This window comes from Sus scrofa, chromosome 9 (assembly GCF_054392235.1).
Source record: "Sus scrofa isolate SSC_HxYL_T2T_F1_AM1 chromosome 9, Sscrofa_HxYL_maternal_Yorkshire_Landrace_v2.0, whole genome shotgun sequence".
In the NCBI taxonomy this organism is placed as follows: Eukaryota; Metazoa; Chordata; class Mammalia; order Artiodactyla; family Suidae; genus Sus; species Sus scrofa.
The window spans coordinates 106,960,846-106,985,287 of record NC_139391.1 but is presented as its reverse complement, the minus strand read 5'-3'; the positions used below and the strand labels follow the sequence as shown (position 1 = coordinate 106,985,287).

General features: G+C 42.0%; 1 protein-coding gene, 1 long non-coding RNA gene and 1 pseudogene across 34 annotated transcripts in view; 1 reads left to right on the top strand and 2 right to left on the bottom strand.

Moving 5' to 3' along the window:
• Positions 1-1,704: 1,704 nt before the first annotated feature.
• Positions 1,705-24,442, bottom strand: part of MAGI2 (membrane associated guanylate kinase, WW and PDZ domain containing 2) — a 1,324,949-nt gene continuing 1,302,211 nt past the window's right edge. For 19 of the 33 annotated variants that reach the window (XM_021102528.2, XM_021102530.2, XM_021102529.2 and 16 more), the window contains one exon: positions 1,705-4,562. In XM_021102528.2, coding sequence (XP_020958187.1) covers positions 3,901-4,562 — 662 coding nt within the window. In that variant the 3' untranslated portion in view covers positions 1,705-3,900. The remainder of the gene's footprint in view (positions 4,563-24,442) is intronic. The other 14 variants (XM_084977327.1, XM_021102539.2, XM_021102540.2 and 11 more) reach the window with 4 other exon arrangements.
• LOC106504985 (uncharacterized) lies at positions 3,735-8,597 on the top strand. The gene is made up of 2 exons (XR_001299006.3): positions 3,735-3,940; positions 5,450-8,597. It is a non-coding gene; the product is annotated as an uncharacterized LOC106504985 (long non-coding RNA).
• LOC146400061 (NADH dehydrogenase [ubiquinone] 1 alpha subcomplex subunit 1 pseudogene) lies at positions 20,498-20,966 on the bottom strand (annotated as a pseudogene).

Sequence of the window (24,442 nt, the reverse complement as noted above, 5' to 3'; positions counted from 1 at the left end):
GAAACTGAAGGAAATTGACTCTTGGATTATTATTTCCTCTTAGAAAGGGCCCCTGCTCTGGACTGGTCTATAGAGATAACTGCTGACCTCACACTTACCTTAAAATGATGCTCAGAGGAGATACTACACTCATGCCAGGATGAAAAGCCAACGTCAGGTGTAGACAGCTGACCTAAGATGCTTGACCTAAACTGTATGATCATTTTATATATAGTATTTTTTGACTTCTTGGGCCTTTGTATATTAATCAAATGTTTTTCTACCATGGGCATGATCCTCTAAAGTTCAATCCAACTGTTGGGTATATGGCCAGTTTCCAGTGTCTAGTACTTCTGGGTTACCTTGGTGGATTTCTCCTCTCCAAGGCTCTGATTGGTTGGCCCTAGGGAAGTTATGGTTCTGTTCAGGCCACTGTTGGTATTACTGGATGGGAATCCCATCACTCAATCAATCAGTAATATCTTCTTTGACCCTGGCGATTAGTATGAATTTTCCTTTAAAGTTACTCGAGCCCAAGCAGAGCAACAAGTAAAATTTCAACCAGAGCGTATGACCTCCCACACTTATGGAATGGATTTATGTGGTTAATACCAGGCTATGGTCATTTAAGTTTAAAGGCTCCCTTATCATGGGAACAATTAAATCATACTAAGGATAACCAGCCTGGTAACATTAAGAAACTGGGCTGGGTGTCTTACGGACAATGCTAGTATCTAATTTCTCTTAAATATAATGAATGGTACAGAACAGACTAAGTCCAACAGACTAAGGTATCCTGGACTGCACCTAACAGAAGTTCTTGACTTAAATTCTTACTTATGATCTTTCTAATACTGCTAACTAATATTTGTATATTGCCTGTTTTAAAATACTGTTTCTTGCATTACCAAATGTGTGACTGAGCCTCTGATAAGATGATGACTTGGCAACTTGAAGCAGTTGACCAGATGTATATAGTTCTATATGAGCTTAATGATTATAATAGTGTAACTCTAGTTGTGGGAAGAGGCAACAGGAGGGAATTTTTTTTTTTTTTTCCTGGACCATAACAGACTAGTGAAACAGGTGGTCCAGAGACTTTGGACTACTGTTAATAAGGCCTAGTTCAATTATAGCATATTGAGTGGCCCAGCAATGAAATCCTCACCTGACCTAATTCTTAGCACCATTAAATGAAATGGTCATGAAATGCTTCCCAAACCATAGTTGAAGTTACGACCATGAGGGGGCCCTGCCAACTAAGTATTGGCACCTGCCATCTGCCATCACTAACCGTCAGCATCCCCTGAAAGGAACCCAAGGTGGAGAGATTAGGAATGAGGCTCTCCATGCTCTGGGAAAATTTGGCAAAACTGGTCTTCAGATAGGTATTTTCAGAAGGTTTTAAGAGCCCAATTCTTGTATCTCCTCCTAACTAGAAAAGCACTAAAATCCTTTGTGGTGACATCTGTTCCTCATGTCTAGGAGCCAGCTTCTGCAAAGATGTGTGTCTGCCTGCAGGTATCCCCCACAACCCTTCACTAAAATCACATGTAATACTGACCTCTCTCCCTACCTCTTTGGAGCAGTTTCTAAGAGTGCTCTGAAGTTCTGTCTTCTGGGCTATAGTCCTCATTTTGCCACAGTTAACTCACAACTTTCCCGTGTAGCATTTTTTTTTTTCAGTTGACAACACACAGCCTATATAGTTGGAAAAAGAAAATATTTTTGGATATATATTTTATTTGACAGTGTTTTAGAATATCATACAGTAAACAAGATTTCTGTAAAAGTTAATTTATCCATAGTGGTGCGTTTCATAAAAATAGTTGCTCACTTACAGTCTTTCTGTGACTATTAATACATGTAATTATATTTATAGAGATACAGCTGTACAGGGTAAATTCACAGCTAACACTACACAGAAATATTATTTGGAATGGGGTTTAGATGATGTGCTGTCTTCACAGGTTATGGATTACAGCTGCATAAAGCAATTACTGCACAAGTGGTAGCTGTGAACTGTGCAAATTAGAGTTTATGCAAGCGTAATCTCAATTTTGTTTTTATCCTTTTGTAACACATGGAAAATAAAGGTCAGAGGATACAGTACCGGGACGTGCAGCTACACTACAGAAGCATTGTCAAAACTGGATTCAATAAATTAATGGCAAACTATACTGGATTTCTAGTCCAGGGGGAGAAAGACTAATTGAGATTAAACCAAAAGTACGGTAAACTGCTACATGTGTTTGTGCTTTTGTTTATGATGAATGGGTTTCATTTTTGGAAATTGCTTTTACAAGCTGCAAGACTCTTCACTTGAGGCATTCAACCATATTCTCCGCTTGTCAAACAACTGAACTACTCCTGTGCCTGACAGAAATTAAACAGCTAGAGCTCAGGATACTGCAATTACAAAGAGAGGAAAAGAGGTGACTGAGGGAAGCTATTACATATGACCTCCTGTGATGGACCTGATCTCCCTGTTTTCACTTACTTCAAGCTCAGGAAGGTAAGGCCTAGTTGTATTTGTACTCCTTATAAGGGGCAGACTATGGGAAGGATGAACCCTCATTCATTCAGGTCATATTAAAGAGAAACTTTCCTCTGAAACATTTGCCTTTTAATTTGTAGAGCTACAAATAAGTTTGCATGGATAAACTAACTTAAGATAAAATTTTACAAAGAAAGATTAAAACAGTGGAGAAAAAGGCAAGCCTCAGGATTTTACTGGGGGGTCAGCCATGGACAAGAAAGATAAACAGAAGCATCTGGACAAAAAAGGAAACCAAATGAAATAAAGAATAAGATAAGCAGAAAGGAATGCTAAAAAAGATCCATGTTCTTTAATGAAAATAAATTGGTCATAATTTTTTAATATTAAGAGATTCATTATAATCTGAGAAATATAGGAGAAATACTTTGCCTCTGCTCTATCAAAGTGAAAATGAAGTAATGGAAAGAGGATTTTTAAAAAGACAAGGTGAAATATGGCATTGCTGTCAAAGAAGCTCCTATCTCTGAGCCTGAGTCAATAGGAAAGCCTTCTCATAAAGGACCTGCAGCTTTGCCAATCTCAATTTAATGAATTGTGGTCCTTCAATTATATATTCATATTTTAGATGAAAACCAATTAAGATCTATTAGCTAAACTGCAAAATTCTGACTTACCACAAACTGTTCCCTAGGATACAATTTTTAAAACTTTTTTTTTTAACCTACCACTCAAAATGTACAGAAACGTGATTACAGAAATGGCAGTAAAAATGGCATCACGCCAATGACTTCACTAGATTTCTAAGTCGTCCTGCAGTATGCAGGGAACTTGCTGCTAAGACCAGTGAGGGATGCCACGAGTGAGCCAGGGAAACATGTCATGGGCGAACAGTTCTAAATGTTTCAAAGAAACCTTTTAACCCCTGTCTAGATATGTCAAGAACAATTTATTTACAATTCTTTAGATCATTTAAAACATATAATCTTGTCTCAGTTTCAGCTTGCTCCGTGCAGTTTGATTTTTTAAGGCGATATTCCAGTTTGTGATTGCTCTTAACTTGTCCAGTTTCTTGATATAAAGTTTGGATGACATCCAAATCCTTCATGCAGTGGGGGGAATTTTTTTTTTCTTTCTTTTTTAAACTAAAGCTACACTGCACTCTCTGTGGTGTTCTTCACGTTATTTTGGTTCTTCCATAGCTGCCAAAGCGCCTGCGGTGGAACCAGGGGCTTTAGGATCAGTTTTAGGTCTGCATGGAGGCTGTACCACCCATGCTTGCTGGACACGTGGGACTTAACGTCAGTGCTCCCAGGCCTTGGTGCCTCGTGGATCTATGTGTGTGACAGTGAAAATAAATTAAAAACGCCGTGAGACGGAACCTAAGAAGAACGGCCTTCAGGCGTTGAGGCGGGGCGGCAGGCTCATCTGCCTGTGGCTGAGGCGCCAGGTTTGAGGACCCCGGTAAGCTTGTCGGAGCCGGGCACCTTCCAGGGCCCCGGCGCCACGGTGGCCTTGCGAGCTGGGGTGCCTCCTAGGGCGCGTGCGCCCTGCCTTGGCCCCGCGCGCGTGCCCGCCCTGCCCTCGGCCTCCCGCGTGCCCCCGCCGCCCCCGCCCGGTCCCGAGAACGCAGGCGCTGCCCCCGGGCCTTCGCGCCGGCAAGACTCAGGCCCCCCTGCGGCATGCGGCCCCTCTTTGCAGCCCGCCCGTGCAGGGTCTGCTGCGTCTGCAGCCACAGGGCCGGGCGCCCTGGCCTCTGAGGAGGGCCTGCCGGCCTCCAGCCGCCCCTGGCCACCGGGCGCCTCCTCGAGCCTCGGCCGCGCGGCCCTCTGCGGGCTCGCTGAGCGCTCACTCTGCTCCCCGAGGCGCTGCTTCTTCTGGCCACCGGCTGAAAGCTCCTTTGGTTTCCTAACGTCTTGTTCCCTTTTGATATCCCAAGTTGGGTCTGGGCTTATCTGGTGGGAAGGGTCGGAGGGTGGGGCTGGATGTGATGGAGAGAATGGAGAGAGGACGTCCTCCAGGGAGATGCCTACTTCCGGCAGACCTGGGGAGGCGGCAGCGGGAGAACTCCAGGCGCTGGGTTCGTCTGTGGGGCAGGAAGCACAGGCGTTAGAGGTACGCCGCGTACGCTGTCCATGCGCCCTCGACCTCCCTCCGCGGGGACCAGAGCGGGTGGCCAGGGGCGGCTGCTTTCCAGGTCCCAAGCTACCACCACCCCCACCCTCACTGCCAAGAGGGCAGCTGACCTCATCCCTGGGGGTGCTATGTACCCTGCCTTCTTTCACCCACCCCTTTACCCCTTTGGTCATTCAGGAAGGGCTTCACCTTGGCCCTTTCTAACTTTCTGGGGTGTCGTCAGGTCTGACAGTCCTATATGGATATTTGACTTGGCGGCAGGTGAATCAGTGGTTATCATGTGTACATATATGCATGTGTATTACCTGATGCAGTTGAGAAAAATACAGATTACTAGGTGGTCAGACCCAGAGATTCCAGTAGGATATAGGGCCCAGGAATTTCTGTTTTTAACAGGCACCCACCTAATTCAGGAAATGGTAGGAGAACCAAGTTTTGAGAAAGACTAGTGTGAGTCATTTGGAAGAAGTTGGGGGAATGACTTTATCAACCATCAAGTATCACTCAAGGGATAATGTTTAGCTACCACCAGATACAGAATTTGAATAGATGCACCTAAAAATGTTTGTTTGCCCAGGGGCAGAGAGGTGAGTAGCTGAACCAGGCTGGAGGGGAAGGAGGAAACCTTGTGAGGTTTTGCCTGCAGATATTAGAAAATTTCACAGGAAATTTGACTTCATGAATGGATACCCTTTAGAAGCTCTTTCCCTTATATCTATATCCAGTTTTCCTTTGAAGTTATATTGTTAAATCTGTGTTCAAGTATTCAAACAGGCAATATAAAGCTATTGAATGCTCAAACTTAATTGTTAAAATACAAATTACTTTATCCTACAGGAATTGAGGTTACACAGAGACAAGATGGCAGAGTAAAAGAATCTTGAAGCTCACCTCCTATCGTGAGTACACCAAAATTGCAACTGCTGAATAACCATCGATAAAAAAATGTTGGAATCTACCAAAAACGGGTATTCTGCATCCAAGGACATAAAGGAGAAACCTGGAGATGGTAGGAGGGAGGCACTTGCAATATAATCAAATCCCATACCCCCCGATGGGTGACCCACAAAACTGGAGAACAATTATATTGCAGAAGTTCTCCCTTAGGAGTGAGAGCTCTGAGCCCCATGCCAGGTTCCCCAGCTAGGGGTCTAGTACCAGGAGGAGACATCCCCAGAGCATTTGGCTTTGAAGGCCAGTGAGGCTTGAATGTTAGGAGTTCCACAGGACTGGGAGAAAGAGAGCTTCTACACTTGCAGGGTGCACAGAAGGTTGTGTGTGCACCAAGACCCAGGGCAAAGCAGTGACTCCGAAGCAGCCTGGCCTGATCTAACTGCTCTTCATGGAGGGTCTCCTGGGGAACGGAGGTTGGTGGTGGATGGAGTGCTCTGACTCCCTTTGGGGTCATAAAAGCTGGTGGCAGGTATATGGGGGAGGGTTCATCTCTCTGAACTCTTGCTAGAGGCAGACATCTTGCTTGGGTCATTAGCACCAAGACCTGGTCCTGCCCAACGGCTTATAAGCTCCAGTGCTGGGACACCTCAGGCCAAACAACCAATAGGGTGGGAACAAAGCCCCAGCCATCATCACACAGGCTGCCTAATAAAGACTTCCTGACCTACATCCACCTCTAGACAGGCCCCTTGACAGGGCCGTGCCTACCAGAAGGCCAAGACCTGGCTCTACCCAACAGTGGGCAGACACTAATCCCTCCAACCAAGAAACCTATACAAGCCTCTAGACCAGCCTCAGCCATTAGGGGGGCAGACACTAGAAGCAAGAAAATTATGATCCTGCAGGCTGCAGAACTGAGTCTGCAACACAGGTCAGAACCTACCCTGGGACCAGCTGGTCCTTGGCCCTTGGGTGATGAGAGGAGAATGCACTGCTGGGATACACAGGACATCCCCCACAGAGAGCAACTTCTCCAAGGTTGAGAAACATAACTAAGCTACTCCAAATGTGTAAAAATACAAATAGAAACTTAAACAAAATGAGATGGCAAAGGAATATGTTCTAAATGAAAGAACAAGATAAAACCCCAGAAAAACCACTAAGTGGAGATAGGCAGTCTACCCAAGAAAGAATTCAGAGTAATAATGATTATAAAGATTATCCAAGAATTCAGGAAAGAATGGATACACAGCAAGAAGGTAAAAGTTTGTTTTTTTCAGAGAGATAGAAAATATAAAGAACAACCAGAGTTGAAGAGTACAATAAATGAAATGAGAAATAACTGGAAGGTCACCATCACCCTGATATTAAAACCAAAGATATCACAAAAGAAAATTACATGGCAGTATCACTGATAGCAAAGGCACAGAAATCCTCAACAAAATACTAGCATACCAAATCCAACATTACATTAAAAGGATCATACACCATGATCAAGTGGTATTTATGCCAGGGATGCAAGAATTTTTCATTGAGTCAATGTGATATATACCACATTAGCAAATTTAAGAATAAAAACCACATCTCAATAGACAAAGTTTTTTTGTTTTTGTTTTTGTTTTTTGTTTTTGCTTTTTAGGGCTGCACCTGCAGCATATGGAAGTTCCTAGGTTAGGGATTGAAACAGAGCTACAGCTGCCAGCCACAGCAATGTGGGATCCGAGCCATGTCTGTCACCTACACCACAGTTCATGGCAATACTGGATCCTTAGCCCACTGAGCAAAGCCAGAGGTCGAACCTGCATCCTCATGGACACTAGTCAGATTCGTTTCTGCTGCAGCACAATGGGAACTCCAGAGACAGCGTTTGATAAAATTCAACATCCATTTATGATGAAAACTCTCTAGAAGGTGGGCATAGAGACAACCTACCTCAACATAATAAGCAGCTAGCTTCATTCTCAAGTGGTAAAAAGTTGAAAGCATTTCCTCTAAGATCCAGAAGAAGACAAGGATGTTCATTCGCACTACTTTTATTCAACATAGCTTTGGAAGTTCTAGCCACAGCAATCAGAGAAGAGATCCAAATTGGAAAGGGAGAAGTAAAATTGTCATTGTTTGCAGATGACACGATACTATACATAGAAAATCATGAAGATGCTACCAGAAAAATACTAGAGCTCATCAATGAATGAGTGGAGTTGCAGGATACAAAATTAATACACAGAAATCTGTTGCATTTCTATACACTAACAAGGAGAGATCAGAAAGGGAAATTAAGGAAACAGTCCCACTTACCATCATATCAAGAAGAATAGAATAGAATACCTAGGAATAAACCTACCTAAGGAGGCAAAAGACCTGTACTCCAAAAACTGTAAGATGCTGGAAAAAATTGAAGATGACACAAACAGATGGAGAAATATGTCTTTGGATTGGAAGAATCGATATTGTCAAAATGACTATACTACCCAAGGCAATTTACAGATTTAGTGCAATCCCTATCAAATTACCAATAGCATTTTCCACAGACCTATAAAAATTTTTAGATTTGTATGGAAGCACAAAAGATCCCAAATAGCCAAAGCAAACTTGAGAAAGTAAAACGAAGATGGAAGAATCAGCCTCCTTGACTTTAGACAATACTACAAAGCTACAGTCGTCAAAACAGTATGCTGCTGGCACGAAAACAATGGAACATGACAGAAAGCCCAAAAATAAACCCACACACCAGTGGTCAATTAATCTACAACAAAGGAGATAAGAAGATACAATGGAGAAAAGACAGTCTCTTCAATAGGTGGTGCTGGGAAAATAGGACAGCTACATGCAAAAGAATAAAATTAGTACAGTCTCTAACACCAAGCACAAAAATAAACGCAAAATGGATTAGTGACCTAAATGTAAGGCTGGATACTATAAAACTCCTATAGGAAAATAGAACACTCTCTGACATAAGCCACAATATCATCTTCTCAGGTCCACCTCCTAGAGTAATGACAATAAAAGATAAACAAATGGGACCTAAGTAAACTTAAAAGTTTTTACACAGCAAAGGAAAGTGTAAAGAAAAATGAAAATACAACCTACAGAATGGGAGAAAATATTTGCAAATGATGTGACTAAGAAGGGATTAACTTTCAAAATATACAAATAGCTCATACAGCTCAATATAAAAAAAAAATCCAAACAATCCAATTGAAAAATAGGCAGAATATCTAAATAGACATTTCTCCTAAGACATACAGATGACCAAAAGGCACATGAAAAGAGGCTCAGTATTGCTAATTACTAGAGAAATGCAAATCAAAACTACAATGAGGTGTCACCACACACTGGTCAGAATGGCTATCATTAAAAAGTCTACAAATAATAAATGGGGGAGAGGGTGTGAAGAAAAAGGAATACCTACACTGTTGGTGGGAATATAAACTGGTACAGCCACTATGGGGAACGATATGGAGGTTCCTTAAAAAGCAGAATTTCGAATGATCCTGCAGTCCCACCTCTGGGCATCTATCCAGAGAAAACCATAATTCAAAAAGATACATGCACCCTAATATTCATTGCAGCACTACTTACAATAGCCAAAACATGGAAGCAAACTGACAGATGAATAGACACTGTCCACTGACAGATGAATAGATAAAGAAGATGTGGTGGAATATTACTCCACAAAAAAGAATGAAATAATCTCATTTGCAGCAACATAAATGGACCTAAAGATCATCATACTAAGCGAAGTAAGACAGAGAAAGATAAATGTCATATGATGTCACTTATATGTGGAAACAAACCCCCCAAAAAAAGATACAAATGAACTTATTTCCAAAACAGAGACTCACTGACATATAAAACCGAAGGGAAAGGGGAAGACAAGAGATAAATTATGAGTTTGGGTTAGCATATACACACTACTATATGTAATATATAATAGATGACCTACTGTATAGCACAGAGAACTATATTCAGTATTTTGTGATGACCTGTAGCAGAAAACATTCTAAAGAAGAATAAAATAAATAATATATGTAAATATACAATAGTATCTATAATATTTAATATATATAAATATATATAAACAATATGTATATTATATATATGAATCACTGTGCTGTATAGCTGAACTCAACATGATATTGTAAATCAACCAAACTTCAATAAAAAAATGAAAATGTTAATTGTTGTCTTGTTTTTTAATTCTCTCTAGTAGGTCTGACATTATAGAAAGCCTGGGACTAAAATAAATGATTCTTTCTAGGAAGCTGGATTTCAACATTTATTTGGGATTTAATGTCTCTCTAAGAAAGGATCTCAGACATTTTACAAAACATACAAATTAGAATGGTAAAAATGAAGAAAAAAAATTTTAAGCCAGGTGGAAGGAGGACAGATATGTTTGGAACCTGAGATGAATTTAGTTACTGCTATGAGCACTAACATTACCCTTGAGTTTCTGGCTAATAAAGCAAAATTAAAGCAAGGAAGTTCAATACAATGATCCCTTGATATTTATAAGGACATGTCTCAAGGCCTTTGGAAATCCTCAGATTTTGGAATATTATTCCAAAGCTTAACTGTTCTCCAGAGAATTGGTAAATGGTCATGTGTGAGGAACAAAGAAGCCACATTGACATCTGAATGCTGGTGAGTGGCAACAAGTCACCTTCACTAAGTAAGAGTTTCAGTCCCACACACCAGCCTCAGTGCATGTGATTCAAATTCCTGTCACTACCACACAAGTCAGAGACTATCATGGTCCCTACACATACACAGTCTATAAATGTTAAGGGTCTACTTTATTTAAAAGTAGAGGGGAGTTCCTGTTGAGGCTAAGCAAAACCAAACCCATCTAGTATCCATAAGGATGTGGGTTCGATCCCTGGCCTTGCTCAGTGGGTTAAGGATCCGGAGTTGCTGTGAGCTGTGGTGTAGGTTGCACATACACCTCGGATCTGGCGTTGCAGTGGCTGTGGCGTAGGCCCGCATCTGTAGCTCCCACTTGACCCCAGCCTAGGAACTTTCAAATGCCATGGGTGTGGCCCTAAAAGGACAAAAAAAGAAAAAAAAAAAAAAAGGAACAGTGGGTAGCTAAGTTCCAGTAATTCTGGATACCCACAGAATATCAGATAATAAAAACTTCCTTCTTTGCTGTGAAATTTGAATGGAGTATTTAGAGCACAACTTTCTCTTCCTTCTTTCCAAAGACTGGTATCCATTATCATGTTTGCTTGTAAGTGATAAGTCCTAGAAAAGCATCAAAAGACCTGGAATCTACTCCTGCCTCTACATTTACCATTTGATCCTCTGAACCTCAATTTCTCCCTTCATAAGGTAGAGATAAAATGTTTACCTCATAGAAGTGAGGCATGCACTTTCAAAGGGAAAAGCACCTTGCAATGAGAGAGTTATGATGATTTGCACACATAGTTGAGCAAGATTTTTCTTCTCTGCCCTGGTGGCTGTCTACTAATGGTCTGGCCACATGACCTAGCATACATGCAGGTGAAATTCTGGAGTAAGTCAGTCATTCCCATATGCTGTGTTTCCCAGTGTGATTTTGCTCTATCTTGGGTATCTCTGGTTACCTCCAGGAATATTCTGAAATCTTCAAATGCAAATATTTTCAATGAAAATTCAAGTATATTTTGCTCCTCACTGGATTAGAGCTTTTAAATGATACAAATAATAGATGGTGGAAACTCCACTCATATAGGAAGAGTTGCTGCCTGAAAAAGTTAAAAGTAGTCTTTACAAGGCCTCTCTAGAGGCCTTTTGCAACAATAACCTCTGACTTGTACCAGGGTAATAATATTTCACATTTTAATAGCTCTTTCCCCACCATGACATCATATACTGCAGAGTCAAGCAGCTGGCCTCATATAACTTCTGATATATGTGGAGGTTGATAGTATTCACACCATTTCCTGAAGGAGGACATGAAGCAGCGAGAGGTTAAATAACTTGACCAAAATTACAAAATGGGTCAGCCTGGAGAAAAATGCTGGGTTTCTTGACTCTTTTCACTTCAAAAACTATTCTAAGATACTACCTTGCATACAGAACCAAAGCATACGAAATGGACATGCTCAGTGGACACTGAGGAGGCCAACAGGAACTAGACCCTAGCACTGATCAGAATATGTATCATTTCCAAACATCTTAACAATAAACTAGAAGATATAATTAATCAAAATACAAATAGAGAAAAAAAAATCCTTTTCATCATAAAAAGAGATTGCAAGCGTTTGTATATAGATCATCAAATACTTAGGGGGGAGAAACTGAAAACTAAAATGTTTTAAGCTACCACTGATTAATAATATTAGTCCAGTATTAAAATGAACTAGATCATAAAGTGATTTAAAGATAGGGATGGGGAGTTCCCATCGTGGCGCAGTGGTTAACGAATCTGACTAGGAACCATGAGGTTGCAAGTTCGATCCCTGCCCTTGCTCAGTGGGTTAAGGATCCGGCATTGCTGTGAGCTGTGGTGTAGGTTGCAGACGCAGCTCGGATCTTGCGTTGCTGTGGCTCTGGCGTAGGCCGGCGGCTACAGCTCCGATTCGACCCCTAGCCTGGGAACCTCCATATGCCGCTGGAGCGGCCCAAGAAATGGCAAAAAGACAAAAAAAAAAAAAAAAAAAAAAAAAAGATAGGGATGTACACATGTGGTTCCACATTTTTCTTTTTTCTGGGCAAGAATTTTCCAGTTCACTACCAAACATGGTGTCCACAACAGGCACAGCCTGCAAAGCTCCATGAGACTTGAAGGGCAGGCAGGAAGCAGCCCCTCCCTCACCTTTCATCTGCTTGTCAGGGTGACATGGACTGTGGGGGCAGGGAGAGCCCTTTTGTAACATTTCAAATTCTAATTTGCATGGAATTTTGACAGTGAATAATCACAAGAATTAACCAAATTCTGTTCTGGTTCTTTCCAACCTTATTTTGCCGCCCCCCAACGCCTGCCTTTCTCTTTTTTCTTCCTTGAACCTGGGCACTGGCTAAAGCATGTGATCGTGTTCCCTTCATAGTCCTTGCCCAGGAGAATGAGCTTCACACATCTTTCCATCTGGAGATGTTCTAACTAGAATTAGAAATCACAGAGATGCATCCTAGAAAGACATAATCCCAGCACGTGCCTGCTGGGATTCCTGCAGCCCCTGTCCAAACATCATCCCCTGGCCAAATGGCTGAAATCAGAAAGGAAAAGTTCTGTTATACTGAACTGGCCTCCTCCACCTGCCCTCTCATCCTCGCCAGAGTGAAACTACTCTCTTCAAGATCACCCATGAGCTTTCTGCTGTCAAATCCAGAGGATGCCTCTCGGTATCATCTAAATGCTTCATCTCACTGCATTTCTCACAGCTGACTGCTTCCAGAAACAGGCTGGGCTCCAGGCTTCCATGACACGCCATTCTCTCTTTATCCCACAGCGCTTGCAGGTCCTTCTCACTTTATGTTATAGGTTCCTCTACTTTTACCTGCCCTCTAACTGTTGGCATTTCTCAGGGCTAAGTCTTAAGTATTTTCTTTCTTCATAGTCTCTTCTAAGCGTTTTCATCTACTTATTGTGCTTTTATACGACAACCAATGTTTCTGCTAAGCTCAGTGCTACTGGCTCTGTGCTGATATATCCATCTGCCTCTATCTCTACTCAGACAGATCAATGACATCTTCGATGTAACAAGCCCCAAATGAAAATCTTCCATTGAGAGTCTATTTTGTGCTCTTTCCTTATTTTCCCATCTCAGTGAATGGCACAACCATCCCTTGGCTCCATCCTTGACTCCTTTTCTCCCTCCCCTCACAAATACAATCCACCTGCAAGTCTCATTACTCTAACCTTCAAATTTACAGGGACTCTATCAACTCATGTTCCCCTTCACTTTCATACCCAATTTCAGCATATGGGGAAGTCCTGGAAGGATGCAACTCATGATGAATCAATCCCAAGGCAATAGAAATAAAAATGAACAAACCAGACCTAATTGAACTTACAAGCTTTTCACAGCAAAGGAAACCGTAAACTAAACGAGAAGACAACCTACAGAAATGAGAGAAAATATTTGCAAGTGATGCAACTGACAAGAGCTTAATCTCCACAACATACAAACAACTCAACAATAAAAAAACAACCCAATTGAAATGGGCAGAAAAGCTAAGTAGACATTTCTCCAAAGACATAGAGATGGCCAGTAGGCACATGAAAAGATGCTCAATATTCCTAATTATTAGAGAAATGCAAACCAAAGTTACAATGAGTTACCACCTGACACTGTTCAGAATGACCATCATTCATAAGTCTACAAATAACATGCTAGAGAAGGTGAGGAGAAAGGGAAATATCTGCACTCTTGGTGGTTGTGTAATTGTTACAACCACTATGGAAAACTAAAAATAGAATTATCACATGATCCAGCAATCCCACTCCTGAGCATATACCCAGACAAAACTATAATTCAGAAAGATACATGCACCCCTGTGTTCATAGCAGCACTATTCACAATAGCCAAGACATGGAAACAACCTAAATGTCTATTGACAGATGAATGGATTAAGAAGAAATGGTACATATATACAATGAAATACTAGTCAGACATAAAAAGAAAATAATGACATTTGCAGCAACAAGGATGCAACTAGAGATTATCATACTAAGTGAAGTAAGTCAGAAAGACAAAGACAAATACCTTATGATATTGTACGTCAGATCTAAAATATGGCACAAATGAACCCATCTACGAAACAGAAACAGACTCACAGATACACAGAATACGCTTGTGGTTGCCAATAACACAGGGAGGGAGTGGGATGGACTGGGAGTTGGGGTTACTAGGTGCAAACTATTACATTTAGAATGTATAAGCAATGAAGTCCTACTGTATAGCACAGGGAACTACATCTAATTTCCTGTGATAGACATGATGGAAAAGAATATTAAAAAAAAGAATGTGTGCATGTGTGTGTGTGTGTATATATATATATATATATGCATGTATGTATATGTATATGTCACTCTGTTGTATGGCATAACATTGTAAATCAAATATAATTTTAAAAAAGAAGGCCACAGTGTTGATATTGTTAACAAACCCTTGGGGATACTGGTCAAGATAGGAAATTCAAAACTGAATTTCAGTATTCAGATAGCAGGAGTTAAGTGCAGTGTATCATGAACCACACACCCTCCTCTGAGTTCAGAGCCCAGGACAATCATCCAAGTCACCACACCCAAGGAATGGGTCTGCCAAACTCTGTAATAACCCACTCTTTTCTTTACTTCTACTCTGACCTACCTCTGGTGATTCTCCATGTAGCACCCACAACAACCTCTTTGAGACATAAATTTTAACCACTCTCTTGCTTAAAACTTTTGATGGATTCTTACCACTCTTAGAGTAGAATCCAAAATTCCTAACATGATCCACAAAAGCCTGCATCATGTGGCCCCTGTCAGCCTTCCCAGTTTCATCTCCATTCATCCCCTAGTCCCCATCCACACTGGTCTTTGTGCAGTTACTCAAATGCACAGGCTCACTCTCCAGCCTTATGTCTCTGCTGACTCTTCTGCCCAGAAGGTTCTCCCCACAGTGTTTCACATGGCTGGCTCTTTTTTCATTCTTTAGGACTCTTAAATGTCACCCCAGAGAATCCCAACCCACGGTAGATGCCCTGCTCTCCTTGAGAGATCTTGTCTTTATTTCCTCATAGTGCTCATAATTTTTGTGTGTGTGTGTCTTTTTTGCTATTTCTTGGGCCACTGCCCTGGCATATGGAGGTTCCCAGGCTAGGGGTCGAATCGGAGCTGTAGCCACCGGCCTACACCAGAGCCACAGCAACGCGGGATCTGAGCCGCGTCTGCAACCTACACCCCAGCTCACGGCAACGCCAGATCAATAACCCACTGAGCAAGGGCAGGGACCGAACCTGCAACCTCATGGTCCCTAGTCGGATTCGTTAACCACTGCACCATGACGGGAACTCCGTGCTCATAATTTTTAATTACATATTTGTCTGCTCATTTGATGAACATCAGTCTCAACTAGTAGACTGTAAGCTTCATGAGGGCAATGACCACACTGGTCTTATTTAATATAGTGGCCTTAATACCTAATATAGTGTTTGACACAAAAACACACTCTCAGTGTATATTTGACAAACAACTAAATCTATTCCACAAAGAGAAGTGAAAGGCTTGAAACCAAATGCCTTCAAAGGGAAGAGGGTGGTGAAATGATGGTATGTATTTGAAGTGGGAGAGGAAAGATATAACTTTGGGGGAAGAATGCAGAAGGAGGATGCCAGGGACTGAAAGTACATTGGGAAGAGTTGGTATCACAGGTTGCTCCTAGGGTAGAGGGGGACAAAGAGAAGCTCTGGATCCAAGAACATCTGACTTAGCAGATGTTCCTTCCCTTAGTAATCTTAGCAGCCATAATGATGTAATGACATTGCATAAAGGAGCTTTGTGCCTGGGGAATCATGAGTCAATGTGCCAGTGAATTTCAGAGTCACCCACGGGTAAGATAAACCCTAAATATCTTATATGCCCTCGGGGGAGAAGCAAACCCCTTTCTTAAGTTAGGGCCAAGTTTACTGCCCTTCTGATTGTCAGCTCTAGCCAGTTTGAATCTCTTCAGATGGATTAATACATAATTACATATTATTAGTACACTATAAAAATGTATATATGTACATGAATTACACACACACCACTCATTCACACACACACCATTATCTCTGAGTTAAAAGATGTATGACCTCTTAAATTATCTTTAGGAACCTAGCAATATTGAAAAATGAAATGTTCTCTTTCACTTCATATGCCCGAGATTTAAAAGGAAAAAAAAAAAAAAAACCCTTATCTGCTGTGCTTCAACAGCTTGTTTTACTTTATGCAATATAAACCAAGTGACAGTAACCAGAAGTGACCCACTCGGAATAAACTCCTTATTGTGGTAAATAATTATCTGCATTATTGACTTTCCCAGGTGGCTCTTACCGCCAGCAAAAATCTGTAGAGGAGAAAAATGCAACTCAAAGCAAAGATGAGTTCACTTTATTCTGTGCTGAAGGCTAAGGGAGACCCCTTGGACAGAGGCCAGGGATTGTGGCAGGGAAAGAGGGACTGTCTCCTGCCCCACCCCTCACCTGACAGCCTTAGGGCTTCCAGCTCAGGCTGACTGTTCCCCTAAACCCCGAAAAAGAGTACCTGCACTTCTGTCAGTTGTGGCTGGGATCCAGAGCTGAATGGCCTTTTGGCTTAGGATGTTGAAGAAAGTAAGGATACTATTACCACCACTGATATGACCAATAATGGCAATAGCTAACATGAAGCTAACATGGATTGAGCTGCTTCCTAGGTACCAGGCGCTCTTCTAAACCTTTGAAATGTATTTACTCACATGTAAATATGCATACTTTGCAGATGGGGAAGCGGAGCGTCTAAGTACCGTGTTCAAGGCTACATACTTGGGAGGTAATGGAGCAGGGTTGTTGAATGACTTTCTGAATTGGGTGGGGTTCTACAAGTTCAGCTGAAACACTGTCACTAGACTCTTAGCTGTCTATCAGCTCTTGTGACTGAACAATGAGCCTCATGTCCTCTGGGGCAGTATGACAGAAACCCATCCGAAGCTAGCTTTGGAGGCAGACCCATTGTTATTCCAAATGGAGACTTTGAAATGCCATTTGCATTTGAACCTTGGACACAGAATGACAGTCACCACAGTTAGGGTGTTGATTTGCAGAAATGCTGGATATATAAGCTGGTACCAGAGAATAATGAAATTAGATTTCCTAAGGGTGGGAATAATATTATACACTTACAAAATATTCCAGAGTTGCCACTGTGAAACAGTGGGTTAAGAATCCTACTACAGTGGCTCAGGTCACTGCAGAGGTGCAGATTCAATCCCTGCCCCAACACAGTGGGATGAAGGATCTGGCATAGGTCACAGCTGTGGCTCAGATGCAGTCCCTAGCCTGGGAAATTCTATATGCCATGGGTGTGGTCATAAAATTTAAAAATAGATAAGTAAATAAAAGTCCCTTACAATGTCCTGAATTGAACTGAAAGTACTCATGTTGCAAACACTTTTACTGCTTGAATGAATAAAATTTCTGCAGAGATCTATGGCTTTGGGGAGTGTTAATTCTTATAAAAATCTTTCCTGTTGCAACCTACAGTTGGCTGCGTTAGAGAATACTGATGCGGCTGTATTGAGTACAGTTTCCTCTAATTTAGAGTATTATTGGAAAGTATAAAAATGATTAGAGAAGATCAAAGGACTATAATGGGAAACCATTTGGTGTTCAAAAGAAAGATCTCTTAAAGATGTGCTCAAGCCATAATGGTTCATTGGATCTGCTCAACCATCACTAAGGTGATTTCTATTTGTAACAAAATACAAATAAGAAAAGCGTGCATTTAAAATACTTCAGAACAAATTCCTTTACTTCCCTTCTCTCTGAAGCACTGTTTCCACTGGAGGAATTGTTAATGGCCTTCGAACATGTATTTATTTCCTCTTCATTATCAGAGAAGTGTAAACTAGGTATTATATACATTAATAACTTTTAAATTGTGACCATGCTTGTTTATTGATGCTTCACATTGAGACTCATTTTGAAAGCATATTCAAAGGCACAGCAATAGTAAAACTGTGGCAAACCATGTCCATGGCTGAGGGCAAACCTCAGCGCTAGGCGGGGCCGGTAATAATGGAGCTGCCATTTACTGAGGGTGTCCATGTGCATCATATGTATTAGCTTTGATTGATTGATTGATTGTCTTTTTAGGGTTGCACCCACGGCATATGGAGCTTCCCAGACTAGGGGTCGAATGGGAGCTATAGCTGCTGGCCGACACCATAGCCACAGCAATGTAGGATCTGAGCTGCATCTGCAACCTACACCACAGCTCACAGCAATGCTGGATCCTTAACCCACTGAGCGAGGCCAGGGATTGAACCTGCGTCCTCATGGACGCTAGTCAGATTTGTTTCCGCTGCACCACAATGGCAACTCATGTATTAGCTTTTAATCCTTGCAACAGTTCTAAGAAATAGGGTGCCAATCTCCCCATTTCACAGATGAGGAAAACTGGGGCTTGGATAAATTAAGCAATATGCCAGACCACTCAGCTACTAAGTGAGGGTCAAGAGGACTACAAAATTCCAGAACCCAAGCCCAAACCACCCTTCTCTGCTAGTGCCTCCTAACCTTTCCCTGTGAGAACACAGGAGAAGAGAGCTTATTTAAACAGTGCACTAGAGGGAACGGGTGAGGAAAGTCAAAGTCTGCAGATACCAGCCAAGCCCTTCTCGTGTGTCCTGAGGCTAAAAGGAGTCACTATCCCTTGGTACAGCCCATCAGAGGGCTGGCATCGAGAACAGACTGGGAAGCTCAGCTCAATTTTTTTTATGAGGTAAGATTCTGATAATCCAGATTGGTCTGGGGATGTGGTGTTACCCAGAGAGCAGACTCAATTAGTGACAGTATCTGCATTATAGAATATATGAGAAATACGTTGATTTATTTCAAGCATGTTTTAGAAAGCAAATAAATTTTTTTCAAATAAAATCTTCCATGAAAGCCCCATGTGCAAAACAGATAAAAATGGAACAGCTTCGGTTGGCTGGGTGGGTCCGAGGTCCCACGCCTAGCTGCTCTGACTCTTTGGGCTGTTGGGCAGCAACCTGGAAGCTCTAAGTGAACAGTTTGAAAACCACAGAATGAAGGAGTGATATCTTGAAAAGCCTGGGTGAAAATGCCAAAATCCCCATTCAGGGTGGGAAGAAGACAAATTTAGGGAAGAAGATCTGTTCTGTTCAATAGATTCTTTCTAAGTATTAGTAGCAAGAGTTGGACTTCGGACAAGGGAGACAAAGCACCAGGAAGGGGATGGGAACGGGCTGGAAATATCTACAGCACAGCTGGCAAGGACAGGCTTCACCTTCCTGGGCTGGTGGAGCCTTGGCACCTGCCATCCTCAGAGTGACCCCATTTGTCTTCGGAGAAGTAAGCCAGCAACTTGTAGAAAGAAGTGGCAGTGGCAGGCTTGGCTTTGAGCTCTAGTTCTACCACTTGGTGTGAACTTGGGCAAGTCACGTACCTGTTTCCAGCCTCAATTTCTCCAGGGAAATAGGGATTAGGGAATAGTAGCTGCTCTGCTTCCCTCCCAGAGTTGTGATGATCAAATGAAATAATATATATGAGTGTTTATATACATGTCAACCACTACATTAATAATTTGAACCCAGTTTTTAAAATGGGCTAAAGATGTGCATTGTCACTTCACCAAAGATGATACATGGATGGCAAATAAGTACATAAAATGATGCTCAACTTCATTAATGGCAAAATGCAAATTGAAATTACGAGATACAACCACACGTCTACTTATATGGCTAATTTAAAAAAAAAAAAACTGAAAATAACTGGCAAGAACATGGAGCCACTGGAACTCTCACATGTTGTTGCTGTAAGTGAAAAATTGGAACAGCCACTTTAGAAAACAGTTTGGAGGTTTCTCAAAGTCAAACATTTAGTTACCATACCACTCGGCAATCCCACTCTGAGGTATCTGCACAAGTAAAATAAAAACTTAGGTCTATGCAAAAACCTGTGATTTTTTAAAACACTGAAGTATAATTGACTAAGAATATTATATTAGTTTCATGAGTACAACATGATTCTATATTTTTATAGATTACACATAACAATGCATTATTATAATATTATTGACTATATTCCCTGTTGAATGTAAACTTTCTTAGTGGCTTTCTTCTTATTCATCCCAAACTGGAAACAACCTAAATGTCCATCAACTAGTGACTGGGTAAACACTCTGTGGTGCACTGAAATAGTACTTAGCTATGAAATGGAACAAACTACCTTTACACTCAACAGTAGGCATGAATCTCAGATGCTAAGTCAAAGAAGTCAGCCTTAAAAAGTTTCATACTCTATGATTCTCTTTTTCAATTTTTGGTTTTATTACACACTACAAAATATATTGCGTGCTGCATAATACACTGCATAACCTTCCAGCAGAGGGAGATGAACATAACTGAGCTTTTTAAAATCAATCAGGAAAATGCTTCCTTCCTCAATGTCCTTTGAACCCTTTGACACATAGTTAACAATTAACTCCAGAGATGCATCTGTCTCCTTCCATCAGATTCTACTGATATGAATAATGGGCAACCCCTTTTTTCCTGCCCCAGTTAGTGAACCTGTGGATGCACGGTGGCCATTCCCAGAATGAACATGCATGCAGCCATGACAGTGATCCCTAGGACAATCTCTAACCACATCAACACGTGGTTACCTATGATTCCTTTTATACGTCATCCTCTAAGCAGACAAAACTAAAGGAACAGAAAACTGACTAGTGGTTTCCAGGGGTTGGGGATTTAAAGAGGCTTGACCCCAATGGAGAAGGAGAGAATCTGTTTAGTGTGTGTGTGTGGGGGGGGATTATGGAACTTCTGTATCTTATTATAGTGATTATATAACTGTATGAATTCTTCAGAATTGGCGAACTTTACTATATATAAATTATACCTAAATTTAAAAATGTGGGAAAAGTAGTGCTTATAAACTTAAAAAGCCTGGTGTGAAGAAATCTTTTTATGCTTGTTAAACTTTTGCAAATAATGCATCCACTGCTAATTTGCTTAGTAACTTCCCTCCCTCCCTCACCACTGGACTAAGATAAGTCTCAGCCCAATGAAACTGATAATGAATTCTGAATTTATGGAGTTAGCAGAATCTGAATTAAAGAGATTTGACTTTAATCTTTAATCTCAAAGCTTTTCTGGAATTGTGTTCTGCATTACAGAAATACGGTCCTTTCTCAAGGGACAGAGAGTGGAAATAAGGGCTGAGAGTAATCAATCATAATGTGCCTATTTCATGGCAGAAGTGATGGAAACAGATAATAATTACCTCTTACCAAAGATGGAAGCAGTGGCAACAAGCTCCTCAGAGGACTCTTGGACTCTAGCGAAACCAACATGTCTGCAGTACCCAAACAAGATCTTCTCCATAATCCCTTCCTCTGCCTCTGTAAGCCATCCACAGGCAAGACTCAGGCTTCAGATTTAATTCACTTCTAGACTATGAGATCCACAAATGATGTGATACTGTACCCCATCAATATAGCCCCAGGGAACAAAGGCCCTTTTTTAACAGTTCTGGCTGTTTACAAAGAAAATGAATTTGGAGTTCCCTGGTGGCCTAGTGGCTAAGGATCTGACCATTATGGCTGTGGCACAGGTTTGATCCCTGGCCCAAGAATTTCTACATACTGTGGGCGTGGCCAAAAAGGGAAAAAAAGAAAGAAAGAAAATAAATTTGTGGAAGCAAGGCTCTAGAGTCACCCAATTTTGATGCAGTCATATTTCTTCAAGGCTATCCTAAGTCAATTTTTTTTTCTGTATCCAATTTTATTCATATCTCTCTCTCTACACTGGGACTCAGTCACCAGCTGCTTTATTCATCCTTTTTTCTCCTCTTTAAAAATTATGCATTTCTGATCATAAAATACAAAAGCAATGCCTATAACCCCTTGGTTGCATGTCTTCCCAGCCTGGCACATCTATAAGTACCTCTGTACCCAACCAGTCTCTGCCCCCACAAGCATTTCCCTATGACAGCCACCCAGTGTAGTATCTGGGAAGTTTCAGACAGATGCCCTTTTCACAATGCACGGTTCCCCTCCAATTACCATTTTCCAGCTCACTTTTGCAAATACTGAAACTTAAATAACCAGTTGTTCCTATCACCAATTTTCTAAAACTCTCTCATGAACAAGATCATAGACAAACTATGCCTACACAGCTCTTAGAGATGTTTAAAGTAACTTTTCGAAGAAAAGTCTTTTCTTAATCAGGAGCAATGGCCAAGGCCCTTTCATTTGCCCCAGGCTTTTAAGCCCCACGCTGCCTGTGGCATCTGGACAGCTGCTCTTGGGTCCCCACATCCCAGGGTGGTGCTGGAGGAAGGGCATACCAGGCATGAGGAATAAACAATCTTTATTGCACTTAGACCAGGAGTCCCTGGGCCTTAAGAATCTCCATGGATTGGCCAGTCTTCTCCATGTCCTTTTTGGCCTGTGTCTGTACCATCATGAGCTGTTCTTTCTTCTAGTAGAGAATGTTGGCCATGGGTCTAGTGGTTAGGATTTGGCGCTTTTATTGCTACAGCCCAGGTTCATTCCCTGGTCTGGAAACTGAGATCCCACATCATGTCCTGACAAAAAAAAGAAAAAAAGAAAAGAAAAGAAAACCCCAAAAAATAAAAGAAAAAAACCTTGCCGCCTTCTTTTTCTTCTCCTCCAGGGTGGCTGTCACCTCTGTTCTCCCAGCCAACCCCCTCATCCCAGCACCCTAGGTGGACAGGCTTTCACAAAGCCTTCAGACAGACAGCCTTGAGTGCAGCAGGAATCACCACCTGCTTTTTCTTGACGGGAGGGTCACGGGATCCCATCCAGGCACCAGAGGAGATCAGGGAAGCCTAGCCTCGCTTAGTCCTACGGGCAGCATGCCTCTGTCCACCAAAGGATGGAACTGGGGTAGGGGCTATGGGACCAGTCGGTGTTGATACATCTGCAGAGGAAGACCAGGTACTTTAACTTGTTCCTGAGAAATTGCCAGAAACTATGTTCATGCCCTTGCAGCCTGTGAACCACTACCTTCCTGCCCAGGATAGCTGCTTGGCCAGGATAGTGCCTGGTGGCCCAGGAGATGGCCTTCGCCACTGATCAGCAGACCTGCCCTACTGCCATCTTCTGCAGACACCTGGAGAAAACTTTTTTCATTGAACAAATGTTTATTGAGCACCTACTATTTACATAATAGAGATCTATTCACTGAAAATATAGTGAAGAAAACAATGTCCCTGTCTTCATGGACCTGACTTTCAGAGTGGAAGAGTCAAAAAATCGATATACAAATAGGTAATAGGAACAAGTCTGATATGAATCAGTACAGTACAGAAAAGTAAGTTAAGACAAGGAGATGAGAATTTGGGTGCCTGGGAACTTCCATCCCTGGCCTGGGAATTTCCATAGGCTATGGGTGTGGCCAAAAAAGGAAAAAAAAGAAAAGAAAAAAGAGTCCTAGAGGCTGGAATCAAGATGGCAGAGGAGTAGGACATGGAGCTCACCTTCTCTCTCACACACACACACACACACACACAAAGAAAAGAAAGAAAAAAAAACACATGTATATGTAGAATGATTCTCACAGAACATCTACTGGACACTGGCAGAAGACCTGAGATTTCCAAAAAGGGTGAGAAAACCTCTATGTAACTGGGTAGGACAAAGGGGAAAAAAAAACAGAGAACAGGGAAGAAGGAATCAGGATGGACCAGCACTCATGAGAGGGAGCTGTGAAAGAGGAAAGGAATCTGCACAGTGGGAGGCCACCTGACTGGCAGGGATATCAACTGGGATGGAAGGGGAGCTTCAATGCCTTGGAGAAAATCACAGCAGGGGGTCTGAGGAGGGCAAAGCAGAGAGATCAGTACTACCACCATGTGCTCTCCAGCCTGAGACACTCAGGTGGAGCTGGGTGCTGAAGCTTGAGCTTTGGAGGTCAGTCCTGGGAAGAGGACTGGGGTTGGTTGTGTGGAAACAGCCAGAGGGGGTAAGGAGTGGTGTGCCACAGCTTAGCGAGTATGGAGGAGGCCTGGGCCTGTCAGAGAAGCAAGGTACCACTGGTGGGGAGTGCTGGGGGCTGGAGGTGGTGGAATTGCCATGGGAATCTCTTTCTCTGCTCATTCGGGATCTCAGGCAGAAGGGCACCTCTTGCAAGGGCCATGGGAGGCAGGTGCAAGCCACTACAGCCATCTTGGACTCCAGAGGTGGATGCAGCCTTGCACTGCATGTCGCCCTTTCCACCCCGAGGACTGATGGCTCTG